Source organism: Oreochromis aureus, linkage group 7 (assembly GCF_013358895.1).
Source record: "Oreochromis aureus strain Israel breed Guangdong linkage group 7, ZZ_aureus, whole genome shotgun sequence".
In the NCBI taxonomy this organism is placed as follows: domain Eukaryota; kingdom Metazoa; phylum Chordata; class Actinopteri; order Cichliformes; family Cichlidae; genus Oreochromis; species Oreochromis aureus.
In genome coordinates this window covers 3,738,846-3,765,010 of record NC_052948.1, presented here as the reverse complement: position 1 = coordinate 3,765,010, position 26,165 = coordinate 3,738,846, and the positions used below count along the sequence as shown (strand labels likewise).

Genomic DNA, 26,165 nt, shown 5'->3' with positions numbered 1-26,165 from the left:
TTTTTTTGTTTGTTTTGTAAGAATTCACCTGTTGATTTTCTCATTTATTTAGCAAGTGGCTAATTCTGTGTAAAATACTGATCATATCTGAAAGTTTCTTTTTAAATTTTTAAATCTTATTTCAGATCAAATGTTCACAATTGTTATGTATTTTTGAATTAACATTTTTTGTTTTCATGACAGAATAGAGGAAGTAAATAACAACACCAGCAAAAGTAACAGCATTGATTATTAGCCATTTTCATCCTTCATGTCCTATATTTTGATAAATTGGTAAATTGGTATTGATGATGATGCTGACTAAGTAAGACCCTTTCAGGAGCATCTTATAGACACTTTTCCTTTAATATGGACAAATCTCAGGCAGCTGCAATATCTTCCAAAGTAGCCTGTTTCATTTTAAGCATTTTCCATTTTTTAAATCAACATTATGGCAAAATTTTATTTATTTACTTATTTATTTTGAAAAGTGAAGTTAGGAACTTGGGATCTTGTAGAGCCGCCTGAGGAGGAGTGACTTTGGTTCCTCTCATTATAAGTTGTAATTAGAAAAGGATTCTGCAGATAAAGAAGAAATGGTATGAAGTATAAGAACTAGCTCTGCTAGTTATCCTTCTCATTGGATTGGTACAGGTACCTGCCTATGTTCAGGGTGCCTACTACAGAGCAGTCTTATTTTTTGTGGAATGTAAAGCAAGAGAGATTTTTATCTTGTGGCTAAAACTCAAACAAAGCTTTGTAAAAGTATTTAAATAAATATTGAAAAAGGAAATAAATAGAGTTCAGCAATTGGAATTTTTGGATATTTGTTGGTCTGGTAGCAGAGGTGCAAAATAAGGTCTGATTAATATACATTTGTACATTGTATTAGGTGTGTAATACAAAAATATTGCTGCTTTGTTGAAAGGAAAATTTCTTTTACACAATTAAGAGGTGTAACCATTGCTGATCATACAGCTACTTTAATGTCAGATACACGTTCTAGCTCTTATCTGGTTACATGTGGCTGTAAAACATGTACTCGTTATCCTGCACTGGGAACAAAAATGCTTGGAATAAAGGTTCTGTTCTTCAGTTCTAGTCTGTGATTGTGAGATCACACACTTTGCTCATGGTCTTCACCCATCACTGTTCACTTCACTTTGTTCATCAGCAACATGACAGCTTTCCAAGTTTCCGTAGTCTGTATCAACACTGATGTCACCAGTCTTACAGCTTTCCTCTTTCAGTTTCAAATAGAGCATGGCGACCAATGTCTAATTGTTCCTCCAGACCCAACACCACACAGGAGACCGATGTCCTGACTTCTGTCAGTCTTCTCCTCTTAACAGTTTCTGTTAAAGAAATAGTTCAGCATGTAAATTTCATATCCGAATTGAAAAATTGAAAAAAATATGGAAGATTCTGTTCTAAACTTATAAGATGCCCTTGAAATTTTACCTCAACAGTCTCTCTCTCTCCACACCACAATCCTTGGCAAGTTCAGCATAGAAAGCTGCAGGCCAGCAAAGTCCTGTCTAATTACCAGTGTAGTCTGTTTCCATGTGAAATGCGATCTGTGTGGGATGACAATATGGGCATTCATTATTCATTAGAGCTGGAAGCCAGTTGCAGATCAATGGTTAGAACCTATCAAAAGCCAAACACTGGGTACTTTTGCACTCACCAGGCCTGGAGGCCGAGCACAACGAGCTCCTGGGAAGGAGCCAGTGGCTGACCTCGCCTACTCACTAGCCTATCCTAGCATTATTTGGCTCTGCTGAGCGCGGTAGAAGCTGGTCTCCTGGTCAAGAGAGTGCGAATGATATGACACTGATGAATATTTAACTCAACTCTCCAGTGTTATTATTAACGTCATTATTTCTCTTGATAATCATGTCTGATAGCACATATACACATCACAGTTTTGATATAGTCAGCTATTCTACGAATGGCTGCACTCTGGTTTGTGTAATCTTTTCCACTTGCCTGCTATTACCTGCATCTTGCTCGTAGGTTGTGATGTGAAGGTGCCATGAATGTACATCTGGTAGTGATTTTGTGTACCCTTTTTTTGGTGGGGGTTACCAAGGCAATTTTCCACCATAGTATCACGAACCTACACAGCATCTTATTTACACAAAGACTAGTGGATTTTTGTTGTTGTTTGTTTTTTGAAACCCAGACATTATTACTTATTAGTAGTGTGGTGTGATTTTTTTCTTAGCATCTGATTTTGCCCATTTTTGGAGCAGATATTATTCAAATAGTATAAAACAGAATTAGAATAGCTGCAGTAATATTATAGAAACTGTCTGTTGTTTGCTATTGACTTCCTTCCTTCCATTATGTGATCATTAGCATAATATTTATTAAATTCAGCACCAAAGCAAACATTGCATTCTCTCTAGTTCAATATTCTGTATTCTGCCTTTTAAAGATTAGATTTGAGAGAAATTAATAAAAAATAGTCTTATTGTGTTGAAATCCGAGAACTTGGCTGCCTTCCTCGGCAAAAGTTATCGGTTACAGAAACACAGAGTTGTAAAACTTTCATTATACAAATACATTTCCCTGACTTTGCCTACAGTTTCTTATACTAACAGTCTGCCAGTGTCAGGAGCTTAAAATGTGCAATGCAGAGTTCATGATTTGACAGGAGGCCACATTGAGGCCATATTGCGCTGAGCCCAAATCTGCTCTGATGAGCTGCAGCTGATTATTTATATATTTATCAGAGCAGATGGCTCGGTTCAGCACGGCCTTCTTTCAGCTTCTCCGGGCTAAATCATTTTGTTTTGGCCCTTTCAAGATTACTGCACCCACTTAGAAGCCAAACAGTTTGACCAAACCCTTCAGACAAAATTAGTTATTTGAAAGCAGCTTCCTACGAGCTTTATAGGGAACTTAACCTAGCCCAGCAGACAGTGTTTGTTAATCTAGAACTTAACGTCTGAGAGTGTAATGAGACAAAATAGAAGAGGGTGCTGACTGATACAGTCCTCTGGGCCTCTCTGGTTACAAGTCTTTGCCTTCCAGTCTTTAAAGAAAATCAGGACTTTAAAAGTGAATGAGCGTATCCAGATTTCGAGTTAAATATTCAAATGCGTCATCATAACCTGCTTCTCTATGGTGAACCCATCTCTTTTTTTATGCCCACCTTGCTGTTGTCTTAAAAACAAGTATTCCCTCAGGAAAAAGAAAACAAAAACAAAGGTCACATTAATATGTGATGGTATTTTAAGTGCAGGCATGACCCCAGTCAGGTCTCATGTTCATTTTTTGTCAAATCAGAACAGTCACTCCAACTATGAAACGTAATGTTAAGTTTCATTTATTTCCTTTATTTGACTCTCATTGGTAACTGTAACATTTGTATTTGGTTTCTGTTCATAGGCCGTACTTTGTTGATTTAAGTCTGTTCTTTAATCTTCCCTGTTTGGTGTAAGCTGACTTCAACAAGTGTCTGCAGTGGAGAAAAAAACTGTGTGTTTATAATAAATGTACCATTTATAGCTCTGACATTTGTTTTTTTTCTGTCAGGGGAGCTTCTTTAGTTTTGGCAGAGACACTGATCTAATAGAACTCTGCTGATAAAAACAATTAAATCTTTCCCATTTTAAAAGCTTCCCTGATAAACCAAACGTCAGCACTGATTGTATGACTGTTCTCAACATACACGGCTCCTGCCAACTGAAAAGCGCCAGTCACGCAACGGGCTGAGCTGAAAACAGAACCATGTGTGGGGTTGTAGTTAGCTAACATTAATGCTAAAAAGACCCTTTCTTCTGTCCTCTTTTCCCCCCAAATAATACTGCCATTAAATTACTTTCTTTTTTAGCAAAAACAAATCTGGCAAACACAGGAAATTGTGCCTTTATAGTACTCCTTCACTGGTATCTCAGGTTTCTTGGTTTAAATAGACATGTGTGCTTGTATGGATTAATGTCTTTGCTGTGTGTGTATTCACAAACACATCTTTGTGTTGCTATTTGGCTGATTCATATTGTTTAAATAACCATATTCCAGTAATCGGTTCCTATAAAATTTCCCTGTAAAATCAGCTCTGGCCAATACAGCAGGACCACATATCTTTGTGGGATAATTGTAGATTTTTTATTAGTTTTTTTGTATAAAGACTCATGTTATTTACCCTTAGTGTGGACTGTTTGCTGAGTCTCTTCCTCTCAAAAATATACATACTCATCCTCGTCGACTTGGATTAAAACAGATGGAAACAGAAACACATTAATTATTATTTTCATCTCCTGAAAATGCCCTCGCAGACATGCTTATGTCTGTCACTTCTTACATCCCGAATCCTTTTTTTCAGGAGCACCGAGTCATTGCATTGTTACCTCTTTCTGTTTATATGTGAGCACAGTGTCTAGTTGAATAAAGGAGACAAGTGAAAGGTATTTTCTCTGATTCTGTTCCAGACATCAACAAGAGTGCTGTTTGCTGACAGGCATTATTAGGTCCCCTCTTTGGGCCTTGGGACCTGTTTTCATGTGAAGACAGGAATGTCAAAATAACATTTTTGCTAGCAGGATTTCTATCGGTTTGTTTTAATTATTATGAGCTTCAGCATTGTGTGTGTGTGTGTGTGTGTGTGTGTGTGTGTGTGTGTGTGTAGTACAATTATAATGGATTGGGTTTTCCACTTTTTTATAAATATTTTTCTTAGTTTACATTATACATTTTTAATAAAAAACAATGTGGAAAATGTAAAAGCATAATGCAAAAATGCACTGTTGCCTTTTTCAGTGTATGCGAGCCTCGAGTCTGGCTGAGTAAGGGAGACCAGTGAAAGGTATTTTCTCCGATTCAGTTCCAGCACAGTGCTGTCTGCTGAGAGGCATTATCAGCTCTTTGTTTGGGCCCTGGGAACTGTTTTCATAAGCAGACACCGAAGGCAAAATCACATTTCAGCTTACTTGGAGGATTTCCTTTTTTTGTGTGTGTGTTCGTGATGTAGGCTTTACTATTGTGTGTGTAAAGTACAGTTAATGTACATTGTTATCTTTTCTCCTTTTTACACTTTTACTCTGTAAACTTAATTCAAAACACAGAATCATTCAAATTTGCAATCACTCAAAGTTCCATAAAATTATGTTTATCTGACGGTTTAAATAAAAATGCTGCATAAAATATTTAAACTTTTATCGCTGTATCACGCTCATACAAATCAACCCGCTTTTTGTGCGGTTTGACTAAAATGGATAAATGTATGTTAGATTATACAACGTACACACTGGTCACTGATCTGATGCTACTCAAAAATCCCGAAGTCTCTTCTTTTTCTGATTGGAGGGATTTTAGAGAGGGTCATTACATCAGCCACCATCGGTAATAATCCCTCTCTTGTCAGAACCTTTTTTACATGATTGCTGGCAGTCGTTCAACCCTAGAGCTGCCTGTATAAACGGAAGCTGAACAAACCATCCAGATCACAGAAAGACTGTTATTTTTGTGCCATCACTTGCTTGAATATGGAAAAGTTTTCACTCAAGCGCCTGTTGTTGATGAAAAGCAATCGGCAGATTCTGTATGTTAAATTAGAATAGAATAGAATAGTCTTTGTCATTGTGCATGTACAATAAAATTGTGGGTGCTCCACACCAACTGTACAGGTATAAAATACTGCACAATTTATCTATAAGGTTGCATAATGTAAGGAGAAAATACCCCCACTTAAAAGTTTGCAATCACTGTTGTTGTTTAATGAGGAAACAGGTTAGTGGCCAAATTCACATTTGTTTAAGTGTTTGAGCACTTTTAGCACTTTTAGCTCAGAGAAAATCTGGGCTAAAAGGGACACTGAGATCTGATGAGCTGGAATTACTGGGATGTTACTAACTTATGATTTGCAATGAATAAATGGAATTTCTGATTCCTGCATGATGAGTAATGTGACTTATTCATTGGTTCAGTCCGTGCTGTATCTGTGTTTAGCTTCATTGGCAGTAAAATAAGGGTATATCATCAAAATAAACCTTGGAAATAATTATTATTTTTTTTAAAAGGTGACTGCTGTAGGTGGGGGAGTGAGATTAGAAAGGGAGAAGAGAAACTGGGACACTGTCATGTGCGTTTGCTGAGGACTGACCTGGTGTGCGGAGGTGTCCATCTGCACGTGTCTCAGTGCTTAATCATTTCACAGGCAGGCCAAGCAATGAGCGGCCAGCCGAGTGTGACACGCTCCTCTTTCAGGGAACAGGTGGTAGTGCAGGATAGCCTTCGAGTCCATTGTCCATTTTTTTGCATACTGTAATGTTAGCCTAACTCGGGCTGCTCTCACTCATTCTGCGCCTGCTGTCTGTCACACTGAGCCGAGGGTGTCATCAAAGATTAGCCTTCAACTATGTAGACTGTGCATATTTAATTATTACAGATAAACAGTCAATTTTTTGTATGTTTGTCATTCAACTTTTGCAATTTAGTGTAAATAGATTTGTTCTAATACATCAGTAATTCATAGTCCTAATTCTGTCTGTTATGAAAAAGAGAATCAAATGTTGGCTGTCCATTTTCCTTCATCGTGTCTTTACTTACCACCGTGATAATTATCATCATCCCCGAGATCTCTGCAGTTATCATTATTATCATCATTCTCCTGTCAATCATTGTTTTTGTGTTAGTTAGATGTTTTTGTCAGTAATCTATTCTTGGTTAATAATCACAAATGTGACTGTATATGAAAAACTGTGTCACTGCAATGGTGTGTTGAGATGAGGTGACAGTTTGGGGTCTTGTTCAACAGCATGACCTCAAACATCACCATTGTTTTCCAACATGGTCTTATATAAAGCTTGCTGCACTGTCTTTGCTTCTTGTTTTATATATCTGTAGCGTTCCAAACATCTTTTTGTTGACAGCCAAATGAGTTTGACTTAATTAAGAGTTATTTAGCAGTTAAAATAGCATCTTTCTCACAGTTACCTATAAAGGATTTGCTGCCACTGTAGAATGACTTTCATTTCTCTGTAGAGACTAGACAACTAGATGCCGCGAGTCCTTCTATTTCAGTGTTTCTCCTGTTATTGTGTGCTCAGTGCAGTGTACACATGCGTCTGCCCAGCTGTGTGTTACATCCCTGTGGGTTCAAAGATTTGGCACAGAAACCAAGAATCTTGGAAAATGTGCAACACAGACTAGCCTTCACAGAAGAAAGACTTGGCTTTTCTTTTCCAAGTCCTTTCCAGCATGCTCTGCTATGTTAGCATGTTGACTTGATTAAGGTACCAGCGTAGGTTATAATTAAGCTATGAGATTTCTCCTGGGCCAAGCCAGAGGCGTCTGCTTGTATGACTCGATGCAGTAAATTTAAGATGATGGCCCAAAAATGTATTCATTTTTGTTGATGTTTTTTCTAAGTGATGCGATCTGCACTAGCGCTGTTAAAAATAGTCTTCTCCCTTAGCTTATTCTGTGGCTATTTTCAAGAGTGCATGATTCTGCAGAGCGTCTGTGAACTACAAAAAGCAGCAGCCTTTGCAGCTGCTGCTGAGTCACTATGTAGAGGCTGTTGGTGGCTAGCTTCTGGCAATGACAACAATGGTGCCTTTGAAGTCTTGCTCTGTTCAAGACCTACTTTCAATGACAAATTTAAGACATACAGTCTGCACCAAGTTTATTGAAAAGAGTTTATGTTTGTAAGCTTCAGTGCAGACGTGAGCCTTGCATCAAGTCATTTAGCTATCCATAAACCCAACAGCATTAATAAACATAATTTATTGTAAGGAGGCGCACTAAGTCATCTGGTCTCTGATTATCTGTGGTTGTTTTGTTGTGATGATTTTCCACCATAAACTCGTGAAACAAAGACATCTTCATTATTTTATAACTGTGTTTTAAGTCAGGCCTTTTCTCACAGCCTTTAAGCGTTCAGTCAGTGCAGAATTAAATCATCACAACAGATCCAGGCCACTATTAGCAACAAGGCTGGAAATGGATAATAGTTATGTTTAACTGACATATTGTTAAATTCTTGCACAGTGTTAGTAAGACTGCCATGCATTAAGGTTGGTGAAACATATTTGGGTATATGAAGGAGGCAAACATATGCAGATAAGTGTAAAACATCTATTTTCCATGAATAATTAACGAATCGTTCCAGTTCATGTAGGCAGTGTTAAATATGCCAGGCAGTGGCTTGTAATCAAGACTCTTCCCAAATTAAATCATGCATGATGTGCATGTATTTTGTTATGCAATATGGAGTGCTTTGGCACTCAGAGTTTGAAATGCGTTGCGTAAGCGGCATTTGCTATTTCTGCATTTTGTCTGCTCAAAAGTCGGCCTTAATGGTTTTAATGTTGTGTGTGTGCTGTAGAGGGGTTTGCTGATGAGCTGAAAATTGCACCATCCATCAGTTCGAGATCAGGTACCATGAAAAAGGGTCTTAAATGCACTCTCGAGAGTTCATTGGTAAAATCTTAAGACATATGGTCCGTGCGTGTATGTCAGCATATTCACAACTGGAACCAAAGAAATCTGTCATTGCTGGCTTTTCTTTGCTTCCCCAGTGGAATCTGCAATGTTTTTCACATCATTAGCCTGTGAGACCGTCCTTGGTCTTTTATTCTAATGGCATTTTCTTTAGGTTTTGTTTGTTTGTTTGTAGCCACTTAAGCAAAGGAGAGTTAAACTAGTGACTAGGTCTAATTATTTTTCTCAGGAGTCAGTATCAGTTTTTATCAGTATCAATCTATGTATAGGCTTCGCGTAACATACAGTCGAAAATATCTGAGGTTTTCTGGGAAGCTATCTCCACTTTTTTATCGATCTCAAATTTAAATTTGATCAAGCTATTTTCAATATAATATTGATTTATTATAAGTATAAATTCATCCGGGTGCATTGTCCTCATGTTCACTGTTTGTTGCAAATGGACATCATAATGGGCCCTGTTCCATTATGATGTCCTTCCATTATAATAATTTTTTTTAAACCCTTATAGATGATACAGTTGATGTTGGCCATTTAGATATCAGTAAACGTAACACCATTTTACTAATGTAATGCCAGTCCAGTTATACAACATAGCTTAGAGTAGGTAGCCTGCCTGTCTGCCGTCATCTTGGCTCTGTGTGCAACAGTTTAAACACACTTTTTTGGCAAAAATCACACATTCAAAACTGACCGCATCACACTCCTTCGTTCCTGTTAACAGACCAGAGTACAAAGTAAACATTCACAAGGGATGAAATTAGTTACTGATTCATAGGGCCGATATGAGATTCAAGCTCAGCAGGGTATTTTATTACTGAAACAACCATTTTCAGCAATAAAAAGGAAATGGTACAATGAAAAAATAAATTCTGTCTTCCAGTTATTTCTTTAGAATGAGCCTATTTTTCAGTCATTGTGTCACTAATTTTTCATATGTTTTCTGTACTGATACGAAGCATTGTCTTTGTTCCTCTGCAGATGAATCTCCTTTGGACTCTACACATGACCCCATGGGATTTCTTGGAGATATTCAAAGTCCTACATCATCACCATTAGCCTTACCAGACTTGCATTATACTGCCTTTGAGAGTCTAGACTCACCTGGTGCCCTCCCATCCAATCCTGAACCAAGCCATGAACTTAGGACTGCTGATAGCATTTATAGGGGGCATATTGCATATGAAAACTCCAAAGTCATTATGTTAAGAGATACCTCTGCAGAAGAGCCACATACTCTGACGACTCCAACCTTAAGACCATCTGTACCTGTACGGGAGTCTAGTCCACACTTTCAAGGACCAGCTGAACTCCCCTTTGGCTGGAAGCTGGCGAGGTCATCTCTCTCAGAAGCTCAAACAAAGTCCCAGCTACAGCCTTGGGAAAATATATCCATAACATCAGTAAACCCTTCTGCAACACCCCAGCTAGGTCTTAATTCTGGCAAAAGGATGACCTTCCAACCTGAAGGGCCTCTCGGGCCACCCATTCAGACTTTCACAGACCTTTTAGCAGATGAATCGCATATGAAACCAGTGTATGCAGACCAGCTGAGCTCCAGTAATACCCCACTGGAGAACAAACATGCATATGATATAAACATGCTGCCCAACCCAGATGAGATTCTGTCTCCTGGCTACAAGGTGCCTTTCATCACCCCCCAGCCAACATCACCTTCATCTGAACCCACAGAGCTCTCTCCAGAGGACTTCTACCCCACCAACACCATGGAAGTAGACTGGGGGTCTGGAGACTACTTGGAGACGATGTCTTTTTTCAATGCAGATAGAGAAGACTATTCTCTGGTCACCAAGGTGCCCTCTGACTCATATGATCTAGAAGACTATACAGAAACTTATGACACATCCTTCCCTTCCAGAGTGGGCATATCTCCCTCATCCTTGAATCCTCTGTACGTTTCCCCTTCCCCCAGCCTCGTGACAGCGTACAGCACCGTAGTTTCTCCTAGATCTATTTATCCTTCCTCATTTTCAACAACAGTTCAGTTTTCCCTGGAACCTACTCCAACACCTAACAGTGACGTGCCTGACATTTCAGACGTAGATTGGTCAGATACATATACAATTCAACCAACAGATGTCCTTTTGCCAGACATGAACAGCTTGGAATATTATAACAATCAGCTGACCAAGGAGAATAACGGTTCAGAAACCGGGGCTGAACACAGGGGGAACATTACTGTGGTGTCCATCAGTACTACAGACAGCACACCTAACAACAGCTTCAGCAATGATACAACAGTGATTGAGGATGAGTCCTCCAGTGATCTCTCGGGGCTTGAGCCTCATGATGAAACGAGCTTTGTAGTAACCACAGAGGAGAGTCCTCAGTTGGCCAATGCTTCTCAGCCTTTTCTTGATCCTTCCATAGTCCCAACGCATTCCCTCCACTCCTTTTCTTCTTCGGATGGTCAGGTGTCCACCACAGATTGGTCTGCACATACAAACAACGTTGGCCTGGATAGCACTTCAATTACAGGAGCTGTGCAACCAAGTACAACACCTTTGCTGCCAGACGATTTAAATTTTGCCTCCTCTCTTACGTATGTTCACTGGTATGTTACAGAGTCTCTCCCAAAAAGTACTGTGGATGCAACTGCTGTCTTAACTGCAACTATAGACTTCTCCCCTGTTCCCACTGAGCCTGCTGCCAATAGTACAGCCGGTACAACAGAATTGGCTCCTGACGAGTCTGCTTTTACAAATGATCAAACTCTCAATGCAACTATAGTTTCAACTGAATCCACGTCTCAGAATGTCACTCTGCCCCCTCCATTTGTGATGGGTGATCAGGGGGTGACTGAAGATGGAGTTGACACCCTAGCCACACTGACCTATATCCCAACCAGTAGTGTAGTTAATAAAGTCTCTACTACACCCACAAGTACACCTGCCACAACTACTCCCCATCAAGCCACAACCAGAATTACTGCCACCTCTGAAGTCTCAACTATTGTCAACATCATCTCTACCACTGTTGGTAAAATCACAGCTACAGCACCAACATCGAGATCGTACCTCTGCAACGTTAACAAACCCGCTTATTTGATCAAGATCGGTAAGTTAGGCATCTTGATTTGTTTTGTCTTACTTCAACTGTGCATAGCTTGAAAGAGTTATTTATAGACAGTAGAGTATACGAGAGACATTGACCATTAGCTTGTGCTTTTTTCACAAGGTTTTCCAGCCGGGACCACTGTAGGATATGCTAAATCTCAGATCAGAGACATACTGAAAGGGGAATTTAACAAATCAGTGGAACTGCAAGTAAGTTTATTAAACATATTTCCATATACCATTTTTTGCAATCAAGAAAAATATGGGGGAAAAAGTGGGTTAGCGCTGTTGCCGCACAGCAAGAAGGTCCTGAGTTCAATTCCACCATAAGGCTGGGGTCTTTCTATGTGGAGTTTGCATGTTCTCCCCGTGTTTGCGTGGGTTCTCCCCAGGTACTCCGGCTTCCTCCCACAGTCCAAAGACATGCACTTAGTGGGGATAGGTTAATGAATCTCTAGTGGGGATAGGTTAATGAATCAATCTAAATTGCCCAGGTGTGAATGCAGGGTGTGAATGTGAGTGCAGCTGGGATAGGCTCCAACGCCCCAGCGACCTTGTCTGTCTGAATGTGATAATAGCCCCATTCACTCAGTGACAGACTCAGCGACCTGTCCAGGGTGTACCCGCCTTCAGTGCAAACCCCGACCTTCCAATCATGACAGCTGGGATATGGAGAAAAATTCTATTAAAAAGGAGACCGAATAAGGTAAAGTGATTGAGTGAACAGAGTTGTAATGGCTCACACAGAGTGTGGGTGTAAATTGGTGGTATGCGTTTATGTGATAAAAGTATATTCTATGTTTGTGTAGGGGTGTTTTTTGTGATTGTAACAGCGGCACATACAAACTCAGCCACACCACTACTGTCACATTAAGTTCCACAAGATGCACAGCCTATTTAACATAAGTCACTTAATGTACAGTGTGTGTCTCTTTAATACAATTAATTTCTGCTTTCTTAATGTAGGTTGTGGATCCACCACCAAAATTTGTGTTTCGAGTGGTGTCGGGTCCGGTCGTGTACACAGGCATATCTGTCGTCAATGCACTGAGGAGGTCGGGGCGCCGCTTCCTGTCTGTTTCTCCAAACTGGTCGACGCCAGATAAAAATTATCAAGTCCACTCAGGTAAATGACCTTTTGTTGAGTCTTTTTCCGAGGGCACTTGAAGCATTTAGCAGAATTTGAAATTTTGTGAGGACCTTTATTTTTTAAGCTCAGTCAGAAAGTATTCAATTCATCTGTGCAGTGTTGCAGTTTGTTCCTGGCCACGTGGACGTGCGGTTCTGCAACTTCAGTGAGAGCATCGAGAGAGGTTTGACCAGGGCCTTCGCCGAAGTCCGCAGGCGATCAAAGGAGTCGACTAATTTCACAGTGCATGTGAGTGGGACAAAGTGAGGGAAGCAAGCATGGGCAGTCATGTCGGTGCATTCCAGCTGGGATGTTTTCATTAGGTTGCTTTCATTGTGGCTTAGGATCTGAAAGAATCTGAAAAAATGAAATATGATGTATTAAATATATTATATTTAATTTCTTATCAACTTGATCAAATACAACAAAAAGATTGTTTTTACTCTGTTTGAGAAAAAAGCTGAAACTGTTGTTTGTTCACTAAGCTGACCAATACTAATCAAGTCATTTCACTCACTGATCTCTGGGATTCTTTATGCACTGCATGTTTTTACAGATTTATATTGTTATTATCTAAAAAGGCTGAAAGTAAAATATCTGTAATTGTCAGTGTTTTATGACCATTATAGAAAAAAGTAAACAGAGAGCTCAAGAGGAAGTAATACTCAAAGAACAAAGCTCTGCTATTCTGTAAGATTAAAAAGTCAATTATAAGAAAAGAAAACACTGGAGTATTCCTTGTGTTCGGAAATGCATCACCTGTCTTTTCAAGGTTGGATCAACCTCATCAAACCACAGACAGCATCTCTACAGAGAATGCTGCACATGTTAGTGAGAAGCACTGTAACAGTAGACACAATGTAATGTCCATGTAATGCAATTTTGCAGGAGCCAAAGCCATCGCTCTGTATTTTGCTTCTTTTGGAAAGGACCATTTAATTGCACTGTCTCTCCAAAGTATGGATGCTTATGGTCATTTAGGGTTATGATAATTATTGCCAAATAAATACAGCACAGAGCTTATAATTACAGGCAAGGGTTTAGACCCAAGTGTTCTTGTGGACACTATACTCACTCCTTGGTCTGCTCGTTGTTCATCTTACCATAACTCATGAGCATGACCCAAGTGTTTTTCACATGGCTACTTCTTTTTAAAGTGCTTCATGCTCTAGTTGTTGAGTATTGAAGAAGATTACTTTTTGTTACTAAAGAGGTTATTTGGTCATATAGTTATGTAGTTCTCTTTTCAGAGGGGATTTAATTCTAGGGCTTTAAGACACAGTAAGATGAAGAATGTTTTGTTCATTTTAATGTTTTTTTTCTGTTTCCTATAACACTACCACTGTGTTTCAGATTGTAAACATCACCATGGCTGCTCCCATATACGAGGAACAAGGACTAGCGAGGAAACCGGTGGACATTACTTTCACTGTTCGCAGTTCAAGGAGTTATCTGATGGGGTCAGAGATTAGCAATGCTCTAATGAAACTCACTATGGTGGAATTCAGCTATTACATGGGCTTTCCTGTACTGCAGATTGCTGAGCGTGAGTACCATACTGACTGTTTTTGAACTATTTCCATTTTCATATTATCAGTACTCTATCTGGGTTAGCTGGGAAATTCTGAGCGTACTCTGATGGTGATCGCCAACAATGAATATGAGTAAAGGTCACAGCACTTATTGATTCATTTTATAATTTTTTCCACTAGCTTTCCATTATCCAGAGCTGAACACCAGCCAACTGCTTCGCTCTTCCTGGGTTAGAACAGGTATAATGATTTTGAATGATTTTTGTCAGTCTTACAGTTCATGTAAAGCAGTTACTACAGAGCATATTACTTCTGCTGTGTGTATATGTAGTACTCCTGGGTGTGCTGGACCAGAAAGTGGGTGAGAGGACCTTTCAAGCTAACATGGAGCGCCGGTTGGCCCTGTTACTCGGGGAAGCAATAGGATCAGTCAGACGGGTTAAAAGGGCCACCACCATAGGCAACAGTAGTGTTCAGGTAATATGCTTATAGATTCAATAATCATTTTACTCAGCTTATATTTACAGCTCCGTAGCCCCAGACTCACTGGGCCCTGTTCCACATGCCACGAATGTAAGCCATATCTTTAAGTTCAACTTTTTACCAGAGAATAAATGCTACATATATGTAATCACATAAAAAATGCAAAGAAAATTCTTATTTCTTTGTGTTCCGTGTCTCTCACTTTCATTCTCTATGTAACTAAGCTTTAAGCTCTTTCAGGGTCACAAATACTTTTTTACTTTTTAAATTTCTTGTTCCCTATATAACAAAACTTCTAAAAACTCTGCAGAACCATCCTTCCTTGTACCATTTGTATCATTAGACCCTGATACAAGCTCTCTCTTGCCACCTTTTCTGGGTACAGAGGGTTCATTATGTGAGTGTGACACTGTTTGTAACCAGTGAAAGCCTTAGTGCTTTACTAATCAAGCTCTAGCTTTTGTGGGTCCTCTCTGCACCTGCTCATCTCCTCTCTAAGGGGACAGGATACAGCTCCATCTCCATGGCAACACCATCCCATTCATCTCAGGGGCAAGCCATTCAAAGACCACAACCTCATGTTTCCTATTTTTGTGTCCTCTTCCTCGTTATCCCAGTCCTCCTTATACTCGATGGCTCCTAAGAGCATATCAGTTAATAATTGCGTCTTTTTCTCAGTCTGTATCCTGCTGTTGGGGGGCTAAGGAGTCGAAAAGTGAATGTTTGTCACAGGCACAGAGACAGTGGTAGGTAAAGATTTGGAAATCAGAAGAACAGGGAGATCAAAAAATTCAAATAAAAGTAACTGGTCAAGCTAAGACAAGATGACTGTCAGTGCTAAATATCACCATGTCCATCTAGGACCTTTGTTTTTGTCTCGGTGAATTCTACAGAATAATATAGAAAAGAGAAGCACATTAGTGATGAACCTTTGCTTTCTGCATAGCTGCTAAGATTAGATCTCTAATTTTAGCTCTGGCATCCTTTCTGCTCTTCCAAATGATATTTTTCAAATCCATAAATATGATAATGTGTTATTCACGGAAGCCTTATTATGCGGTTATGTTCCATCCCCCTTGATAGGACGCTGTTATATAAGGAGCCTGTTTTAATATTTCAAAAACACTCATCTTTGAGTGCCTTATTGGATGTAATGAAAAGGAAGTTACTCAGATTGAGCGTCTGAACTTCTGTCTTGCTTTCTTGCACATAAATTATTATGGTGTATCTCAGACAGATGCCCTTGACTGTCATGACAGAATGAGTGTAGTGTTGTCACCAATGAGAATATGAGTCTGCCCAGACAGATGAAAGGGAGGTTGAATTTGGGCTGTGCAGTAACACGCATTCACACTGCCCTCTTTCCACTCTAATAAGCAGACACGGACTGGATTAAACCCTGAATGAGGGAGTCTGCCCGGCCGTTTTTCTGTGGCAGCCCAGGCATGACCTGCACTTTACTCTTTTCAGTAATACAGACAGCAGACTGTGCTTGTGCCTCAGGGCACCATCGGGGAGGCTGCACACACACAAACAAGTCAGTAAAATTAAATTGGTCAAAAAGACAAATCGGACAGAATTTAAAAATATTAAAGCAATGGATCTCCAAGGGATATGCAAAATGTGACCTAAAATGATGGTTATGTCTCTGTGTGTATTTGGACCATCTTTACATATCTTGAGGGACCAAAAATTGGAAATTTACTATACTTGGGGACGAATAGCCGTTATGGGGACAAAAACCCCATCCGCACAAGTTTGAAGGCATTTTTGAGGCTCAAAATGTGGTTTTAGTGTCAGGGTTAGGGTAAGAGGCTAGGGAAAGCATTATGTCAATTAGATGTCCCCACAAGGATATGAAAACACGATGGTGTGTGTATATTGTGGACACAGGAGTCATCCCTATTTTAAAACTAAAATTAGTTTAGTTTGTAGAACTCTGTAACTTTCAGGTGCTTGTATAAGCATTAAATACAGCAAGGTGGACTCAAGAAGGTCAAATGGTTTGAGTCTCAAATCTGTCGTTAAAAATTAAAAAACCAACAATGATTAATGTTGTAAGGCTCGGCAGAAAATGAGGTGCCACTTTCTCCATTAAAAAGTCATCTTTACTGTTAAGATTGTGAGACTTTGCTCATTAGCACCTTCATCAGACATTCCATTTTTAATTTAGAGTGTGGTCGTCCTTCATGAATCCATTTTTAGAAGCATTTTGTCATTTTTTCCTCGAGCACAGTCTCTTATCCACAAGTGTTTCAGATGGGAAACTTTGTCGGATAAAGATACAAATGGGAACATTAAAGCATGCACGTGGAAATGAAGTTTAGAGTAATATACATGGTCCTCTGTTTGTGTTCTTAAGGAGTGAACCAAGAAAAGAAATGCCCTTTAACACTACTAACGACCACAAAACTGAGAATTGACAGCCTTTGTCCCTTAGCAAATAAACAGTCTGCTGGTTATGCTCCTGCCTTTATTTCCCCCCGCACCATCTGGAAATGCTTACCTTTGGGGAAAAAATAAGATTACTGGCAATTCGGTAAAAGGGCCTCCATCATATAGGAGGTCTGGCAGTGACTCTGTTATTGTATGACAGCCATCAAATCTGGGGTGTGATCAGGAAGATCTGTGACTCTAATAAAAAGCAAAAACACACCTGTTTTTCTTTTTAAGGTCATCTCCTTATGCACCTCTGAAGCACTTCCATATATCCTGCTATGTTTATATTGCTCCCTGGAAGCAATTTTCTGTCCCCTTCTGCTTGCTCCAGAGAGCTTGCTCTCCTCCACTGTGTCAACACAGCATCCCTTCAACTTCAATGCACTGGTGCGCAATTGCACACTTGACAGTATGGGTCATTTGCAGCTAGTGTTTTCCCTCAGATGCCTCAGGAAGTTACAGTAGAGCTCCTTCGACAGTCTGACCCTGGAGGATAAATTCATGATGCATAAAACATTGAGTGTTTTGGGGGCGGGGTTTAAGAAGATCTGCTCTTTCCCTGCCTTTTATCTATCACAGCTGTTGCTTTAAAGAAAATTACCCATATCTGTTCAACATTGCATTCTGAAACACTTTACCAGTCCTCCTTGTTTAAATTCCCAGGTTGTAAGCGCAAGCCGGTTGGCGGGTGCTGACCTCCCCCTCGAAATAGTGTATTTTGTGGAGGAGCCTAGTGGTCAGAGGATGCCTGCAGATCAGACTGCTAGCCTGCTTAACAGCTTGGATGTCCAAAGAGCTGCTATTGTCCTGGGATATCGTGTACAGGGCATATTAGCACAACGTAAGTATATCTCAATAAATAGGTAAAAAAGATTATCTGTGATAGTTCAAATCAATCAAACGCTCCCATGTAAATTTATTTAATTTGCTAGTGTGTTTTTTCTTTTTTTCTTTGATGCTGGTAGGAAGTTTTAGTTATATAGACAAAAAAGACTAATTATTTTAGCTTCACCATCATTACTGTTATTGGTAAATGTCTTATGGCTAATTGTTCTCAAGATCCTAATAAGAGGAAAAAACGGATACCGACTGCCAGCTCCATGTGTGTCTTTGCATGTTTATAGTAACATTTGAGCTAATTATCTCCCTTTGTACACGCTGCACCCAAACCCTGTCTTCCTTATTAGGAATCTAAACAACAGATGAAGGCTAATGAGAGCCCCTCAAGGGAGTTCTGTCTCCGTACTGATTGTGTTCTTTTATGGTGCTTTCCCAGAGGATGAAATGACTGTTAATTAAAACCAAAGTAGCGCCGTGTCTGTCCAAGGAGAAACAAATCCAGGTTATTTTCTGTAGCTACGGTTTATAGATGTCCGCTAAATCGCTCACCTTTATAGATTCAGTTTGATCAAGGCTGAAAATCAATAAAGATGAGCTCATTAACATGTACGAGCATCACTGTTAATAAATACAGAACATATGAAGACGAGAAGAGCAGCCAACCTATTGGAAATACTGGTAACAGAAAACAAGCTGGATTCTAAAATAACCTTCCCCTCCTTTGTAGTCAATACATGAACTTAGCAGTTTATGGTTTCTTTGTTTTTTCTAACCACAGCTGTTGAAAAAGTGACATCTTCACCCTCTGACAATGAGAACACAAACATGTGGATCATCATCGGGGTTGTGATTCCCCTCCTCGTGGTCATCGTCATCATTTCCATCCTTTACTGGAAGTTGTGTCGGACAGACAAGCTGGAATTCCAGCCAGACGCCATGACCTCCATCCAACAGAGACAAAAGGTAAAGTTCCATCTTTACTTTACAGATGCTTTCCTGCATCAGTGTTTCAAAATGACTTTTGTGCCATAAATGTTATATTTGGAATATGGAGGAATAATAATGTAATGAAGGTATTTTGGTTGTATCAAGTCATTTTTATTAGAAATAGTTTGTAATTAGGTTTACTGGATTAATCCTGGGATTATAAGTCAGCATGATTAATAAAGGCTATCTCTCACTGCCATGACTGTGCTGCAACACCTCACAGATTTGGACATCATGATGCCGACTTCTGGATGAGATTAGTAAAACTTTAATGATTCCAGCAGAGACGTATTAAAGGACATGTGCTGGGTTAAAAATTATGATGCTGCTCATACACCAAACAGCCTCAGCAGCTCTTTTTTTGCTTGAAACACTCAACAGTCCTGCTCTACAGTTTCCCTTTGGCTCATTTTGTGTTCAATCTGTGGTTATTGAAAAGCCTCTTCGGCTTTTGTATCTTCACTTAAATTTAGAAGTAATGCTATTTGGCTGCCCTAAGTAAGATTTCTGTCCTAGTATTACATCTCCCTGAAACAGCTTTCAGACATAAGCTGTGGACAGTGAATAAATCTGACTGCCCTTGTCTGGTGGACAATCACAAGCAGCACACAACAGAAACACCAGTATCAGACAACCTCTCGCTATTGGAAATGCTCTGTTTGTTTTAGGCAAGGTTTGACACATGAGCAGAGAGTGCAGGAGGCGGGGTGCTATACATGATGCAAGCATGGTCACGGGGAATTTTCCGCCTAACTTCCTGCACTCTTCACACATTGGCTCAATATTAGACGGCTTGCTGTAGAGTAATTGTTAGATGACATCTGTGTAATACCTGCTCTGACCAATTCTGTCATCTGTGTACTCGTGTACACAGTCTGGAAACCTTCATGTTTGCACGTCTATGTCCCTTTTTATCACCACGAATATTTTATACGATCTTCAAATGTCAGGCTGTATATTTTATTCCTAAGTAAGAAATTAACTTAACAGCCAGTATTTGGCTGTCTTGTTTTGTTTGTATTAGTTTTGTGAAGTTCATATGTGGTGCAGAAATATAAGACTGCACAGGGGTCTAACATATTTACAGTGTTGTACTCATAACAGTAGTATTAGAGAACCTTGGTACTTCTTACGACAACAGCTGCTGAATCTGTCTAAAAAGTGTCCACCTGCAAAACTCAGCTTTGACTGAAATCCATGTGAACAAGACAGGAGTAAGACTCCACTCCATCCTATGTGTGTATATTTCCTTTCCTAATTACAAACAGCCTGTTTGGGTGGTTGTCTCTGGATGTTTTGGTTTCAAAAACTGCCTCATCTTTTCATCTCTGTCTGATTCCCCTTCACTTGATCTTTTTTATTCATACTGTAACATAACCTTAGCATTTGGTCAGTGCTCTGACTCAGACGTGTATCAGTGGCTGTCACTTAGCTCACCCTCTCTGATCCACACATTCATCCTTGACTTAACACCACTCCTCTTCTCTCAGTCTACTATGTTACTCAGAGAATCAAGGACCTCTCGTCAACAGCGACTCCCTCAAACTAAAAAAGGTATTGAGTTTAGTGAGGATGAAGAGGAGGAGTATGAAGAGGAAGAAGATGATGAAGAGGAGGAGGAAGGGGAGGAGAAGGATTTTAAAAAGGGGAAGGTACAAAGCAGTGTCTGGTGATTTGTAGAAAATGTAGTCAGACCTGTTGTGTGTTTGTTGGAAGTAGCTTGTTTATGGTTTATTATTCAAGTGTTTTACAATTATGCAAAGAACAAGACCATATACACATTATATGGAGAAGAAGTCAATTGTTCATAGTCTGGGTATTTAATAGTTGTTACAAATGATACAAATAACAAACAGTAGCTCATATAATAACAAATAGTAGCTCGTCACTTATCAGCAGAACAATTTATCTTATTCATCATTGCTTCTGCTTAGAGATCAGTAGCTCTCATGAGCAAACAGGGTTTGAAAAATGAGGAGGAAGAAGAGGAGGAAGCTGAAGAAGAGGAGGAAGAAGAGGAGGAAACTGAAGAAGAGGAGGAAGAAGAGGAGGAAACTGAAGAAGAAGAGGAGGAGGAAGAAGAGGAAGAGGAGGAGGATAAAAAGAAACTGAAAAGGAAAGAAGATACATCAAGAGAGCAAAAAAAGGAAGAGAGCAAAGCTGTGAAAAAGAAACCAGAGGAAGTGAAGAAAGAAGAGAAAAAGAAAGTATTGTCTAAAGGGAGACGAGCCAAGGAGGAGGTATATCATGTAGTAGACGGGAGATTAGTGCCTGTTTGTGTTTATAGATGTAAGATCTCCCTCATTCTGGTATCTAGAGAGAAAAGTGTGTGTTTATAGTCGGTAGATGTTGTATATACAACTCTGTTTCCCCTCAAAAAACACAGAACGCTGAAATGTCACTAAAAAAAGAATCAAAATGTTTACAGATCATATGAAGCTTGTATTTAGTTAAACACTGTCGTTTCCACTTTAACAACATCGTTGGGACAGGAGCGTATTTACTGCTGTGTTGGATCACCGCTTTGCAAGCAAAATGTTTGATTTAAAGTGCTCGACAGTTCAGAGTCACTCCTGTTTCATTTTTATGTGTCTGCACTTTCTAAACTGTAGAAACATGCTGCTCGAATAGGTGCCAACAAATGGCAATGTATGTTCTTCTATGTAACATGCAGCATCAATGGAGCATTAACATACGTGCAAGTTACCACTGCACTGCACATATCATAACAGATGCTAGCTTTTTGTTTCTCATGCTTTATCTTTGCTTTGCATGATATTTTCAACTTGCAGTGATGTAGCTCTGGGACTTGCTGAGATTTATTTTCTTTTTCTTCATATTTTAATGATATTAAAGTAATGTTTCATCATCTACAGTACATAATATCATTATTTTAATGATGATATTATGTACTGTAGATGATGAAACGCTCCAAATTATTGCAATTTGAATACAATGTGATGAAGGCATCTGTTTCTCTTTTTAAACCCAAGTCGCTAACCTCAGTCCTCATGTAACTAATACTAATATTTAGATATTTTTCTTGTTTGTTTGTTTGTTTGTTTGTTTGTTTGTTTCCCTTTTTCTTTTAAATATTTTTGCAGTCTTTGTAGCTCCTGTCCCAACTATTTTAAAATGTATTGCTTATATCAAATTTACGATACGCATTTATTTTGGGGGGGAAGATTAATAGTTTTTCACATGTTATCTTTACGTTTTAAAGGACCTAATAATCCTTTTTAGGAAACAGAGTTGTACATTGTGTCTGTGTTGTTGTAAATGGTTTATTATGGTAACGATTAAGTCATGTGTAAGTGTTGTGTGCTTTCAGCTTCAGTGTTGGCTATAATGAGTCATGGTTTACTATTTGAGGTGTTGTGCCCCTCAAAGACTGGCCTCATTTGTGCGCCACGGAGAACAGTACACAATCATATACCCAATTACTCCCCCCAGGAGTAGCAGTTTCATACTGGCAAGCATAAAACTGGATTAGGAATTTTATACCAACAAGCCTCTTCTAAGCTGTACATTTTGCCACATGTAATTCAGAGAATTAGGAGGAACAGGTCACGTCAGTCTTTGCTTGTTGCCACATTTCAGTGTCGTAGGACTAGAGTTTCACAAACTGCCTGCAAACACACTCAGATCTGACATCTTCTGTTTACTCCTCTGCTGGTGGAAAGTCCTGAGGGCTTTACACTCACTGCTTCCGTCTCCAACCATCCCCCACCACCCCAAAAACAGACACCAAGTCAATGTTTACCCAAGTCTCTCGCTCTTCTCAGAGACTTGCTCTTTATTCATTCTTGTCTGACTGTGTGAGTCTCCCACCGGGCATCCATTCATCAGTCATTTAGCCTAATTATGTCTCGAATGTGGCATCGTTCTGGTTGTCATTTCCCTCATTTACAAATCTGGAATCTTAATGGAATTTCATTGTTTCATAGTTTCCTGCTTTCACCGGTATTACTCCCATATCAGCATCTGATATAATGTCAGAGGCTTTAAAATGTAAAGGTTAATGTCACAATGAGATGGCGTTATGTCACACTCACATTCCTCGTGAATGTTTGTCAGTAAGTAAATACTTAAGTGAAAGTCCTACTCGCTCCCTCGCTGTCTTGCTGGTGCAGCTTTCAGCTCATGTTTATCCACTTGTTCCTTCTCTTCTGCCCGTTTCTTTAGCTGCAGGCTCCCACCGTTAAAGGCTTTGACTTTGCCAAGCTGCACCTTGGCCAGCAGAGCAAGGATGATGTCATGGTGATCCAGGAGCCTGTCCCGTCTGGCCTCGGGCCCGTCCAAGTATCCATTAAAGATGGCCTCAGTCCATCTGAGAATGGGGAGATCCCCACTCCCATTTCCAAAACGTCCGCCTCCTCCACAAAGGCATCGCGCAGTGGTCGAAGGAGAGGAAGGTCAGTGGTGCTCACAGAACAGGAAAGTGACAAAACATAAAGGCTTACTTTGGCTAAAGCAAATAAAGAAAGGATAAGCAGTTCTAGTGAAGTTCATGATTACAGCCAGCATATTTTAGAGATACGGTCACCTTAGTGTCTATATTTTCCACACATGGTGAAAACACTGGCAGCAATTTTTAAATTGTGTTAACGTTTCTGTATAGATTTTATTACTGCTTGTTTTTCCCAACTGAGGTGACTTTCTACCTCCTTCAATTGGGGCAGTTAGCCAACCAGACAAAAAGCTTTTGACAGATCTTCTGATTAATTTATGCACCAAAGAAGAAGGAATCTTTTTTTTTTTTTTTTTTTTCCCTCAGACAGGTCTGTGTAACTTACAGAAGGTTAAGCTGAGGTGCATTATAAATATTTATTTTACTTTCTTCTTTAAATATTTTTTCTCTGGCCCTATTTTTCTACATTTGAAGAATTTTCAGTTTTGATATTGTATCGACAGCTTAAATGAGTTTGTGCAACATTACCAGCCTTTCCCAGAACACTCACTCTTCTGGTTATTAGATATGTGACACCAAAACAAGTACAGCAGTTATTGCTGGATACATTTATTAACTCCTGTTACAAATGACTTCCATTACATCAGTCCTTTTATTGGGGAGTTGGCGCTGGTTGTTCCTCCTTGCTCGACAGCCATCCAAGACAAATTATTTAATGAATGTAATCATTCTGGCAGCGGAAATTCTTTAAGGCATTTATTTCAACAAGTTATAACCGATGTTATTATTTCTTAGAAGTCTCCTCCCAGCTTTTACCTTTCTGCAGGAGCAAAGTTTTTGATTATGCATGACATTGCAGCATGTTTGTGCGCTCTTGGGCTTCAATTATTCATGTAAGGCTGTGTTTGTGTGTCTTTCCTGGGTAGGATCTCCTCATCAGATGGTGACTCTGTGTTAAGTGACCATTCCAGTGAGCGGGAATCAACCGAGGAGAACCTGAGAGCCCAGGCCACGCCCAGCGACAGCAAGCAGACCCGTAAGGTCCCCATCAATGTTTTAAACGGTAAGTGGCCCTGGCAACACTCAACTCGCTCCTCCAAACACGGAGAGCAAATATGAGGGGGAGGAGGAAAATGAAGGGACTTGGCTGACATAAATAGATAAAGAGAGAGCAACCACAAGCATGTTTTGATTGACAAGGAGGCCAGTTTGAGATTGTAAAGGGAGGAAGAAAAGACAAAGCAGAGGAAACGTGAAGAGAACCCAGGCAGGGACATAAAACAGAGTGAAGGTAAAAGAAACAGCTGGTAGGAATTTCTATTCAGTGGTCAAAATAAGACGAGACGGAGAGGAATTGAGGAAAAAGAAAAAAAAAATCCTAAAGTTACTTTATCTGACAGCTTTTTGATAGATTCAAGCCTGCAGTGCCACTCAAGAGATTACGTGCTGGACCTCGAGCCAGTCGGGCTCGCAGACTGCAGCCTGACTCACACACAGAGGAACAGTCTGTGTTTTGATATTGATACGTCTCTGCTGATACTGTACGATGCTCTGCCCGGTGCTTTTAACCTGGTTAAGGTTAGGGTTAGGATTGGGTCAGGCTGACAGCAACCCCTTTTTTAGATTTAATTTTTGCCAAATTGTCATATCCAGGAGAAAATCCCAGATGCACAAATGAGACTTGGTTCATTTACAATGTAAATAAAACACAACCAAACAGTAGTCCTAGCATAATTGGGTCGGTGGATACCTGGTGGATGAAAAGAGTTTAATTAGATTACATATGAAACACATTCAATATTAAATAATCTGCTGCATCTTTTTTGCTGTTTTCTTCTTATTCAGAGCAACATCTTCCTTGCTTTTTTCCAACTACTGAATAAAAGATCTGAAGAAATGAATGTATCACCTATGGAAACTTGCCTTTTCCTTTCTTTTGATCTTTCCTGGTTATGTTTCTTTTCTCTCATGCATCTGTGTCAGCTACACCTCTGGTTTTTTTAATATTGTTGTCAGTATGCAGCAACCACTTTGAATTTTGTTCTTGATCTCTTTCACCCTAGTAAGACTCTCTTTCCTTTCTTTTGTGGTTTGCAGGCAAGAATAGAATTGGTAAGAGCTTGCCACTTTCTGTCTCTGTCTCTGTAGACCTCAGGCTTGACCTCCAGCAGCTGTGTCTGTGTGTTGTCTGTTAGTTCTTTGGTAGTTTTGTGCACAGCTTGTTCTCACCATCCATCACTTCTGTGCTGAGCTGTCGGTCACAGCATGGAAACAATAACTTTACAAACAAAGGCAAAAGCCATTGTTTGAAACGAAGCTTAGCTTTTGGAGATAGAAATCAATGTTTTATTTTCACGTAACCCTCAAGAAATTTACTCCACACTTTTATTACAACCAATATTTTGAATATAGTCAGGTGGTAAAGAAACATGTACATGTTTCATTAGTCATCCTTATGCATTAGCTGTTTGTGTAAAATCTCTGTCCCCTAGCTTAAATCAGCATTAGCATACGGTGTGAACTCGCTGCTACCATGCCATGACCTTTGTTTTATTCCACAGGTCCTCCTCCTATGAACGATACAAATGAGCAGCTGTCTTCAGCCTCCATCTTTGAACACGTTGATCGGATATCTCGTGGCACCGACGCAAGCAGGAGACTCCCCAATAAAGTCCAGCTTATTGCCATGCAGCCTATGCCTGTCCCACCACTCCACAGTCCACCTGTCAATGGAAAATTGTCAGACACAAACCAAATGACCAAAGAGGTTTGCTGCTCTCATTTTCTGTTTTAAGGAGATAAAAAATCCAGCAGTTTAATATTAAAGACTTTTAAAA

At 39.7% G+C, this 26,165-nt stretch overlaps 1 protein-coding gene across 1 annotated transcript in view; it reads left to right on the top strand.

Annotated features, from left to right (window-relative positions):
• The window catches only part of si:ch211-1e14.1 (UPF0606 protein KIAA1549), a 36,143-nt gene that overhangs the window by 2,782 nt on the left and 7,196 nt on the right, over positions 1–26,165 (top strand). Inside the window, exons 3-14 of the mRNA XM_039615804.1 lie at positions 9,412–11,508; positions 11,629–11,717; positions 12,474–12,633; positions 12,755–12,885; positions 13,990–14,182; positions 14,349–14,408; positions 14,500–14,645; positions 17,754–17,931; positions 18,709–18,893; positions 23,103–23,332; positions 24,255–24,391; positions 25,890–26,095. Of these exons, the coding sequence (XP_039471738.1) occupies positions 9,412–11,508; positions 11,629–11,717; positions 12,474–12,633; positions 12,755–12,885; positions 13,990–14,182; positions 14,349–14,408; positions 14,500–14,645; positions 17,754–17,931; positions 18,709–18,893; positions 23,103–23,332; positions 24,255–24,391; positions 25,890–26,095 (3,812 nt within the window). The remainder of the gene's footprint in view (positions 1–9,411; positions 11,509–11,628; positions 11,718–12,473; positions 12,634–12,754; positions 12,886–13,989; positions 14,183–14,348; positions 14,409–14,499; positions 14,646–17,753; positions 17,932–18,708; positions 18,894–23,102; positions 23,333–24,254; positions 24,392–25,889; positions 26,096–26,165) is intronic.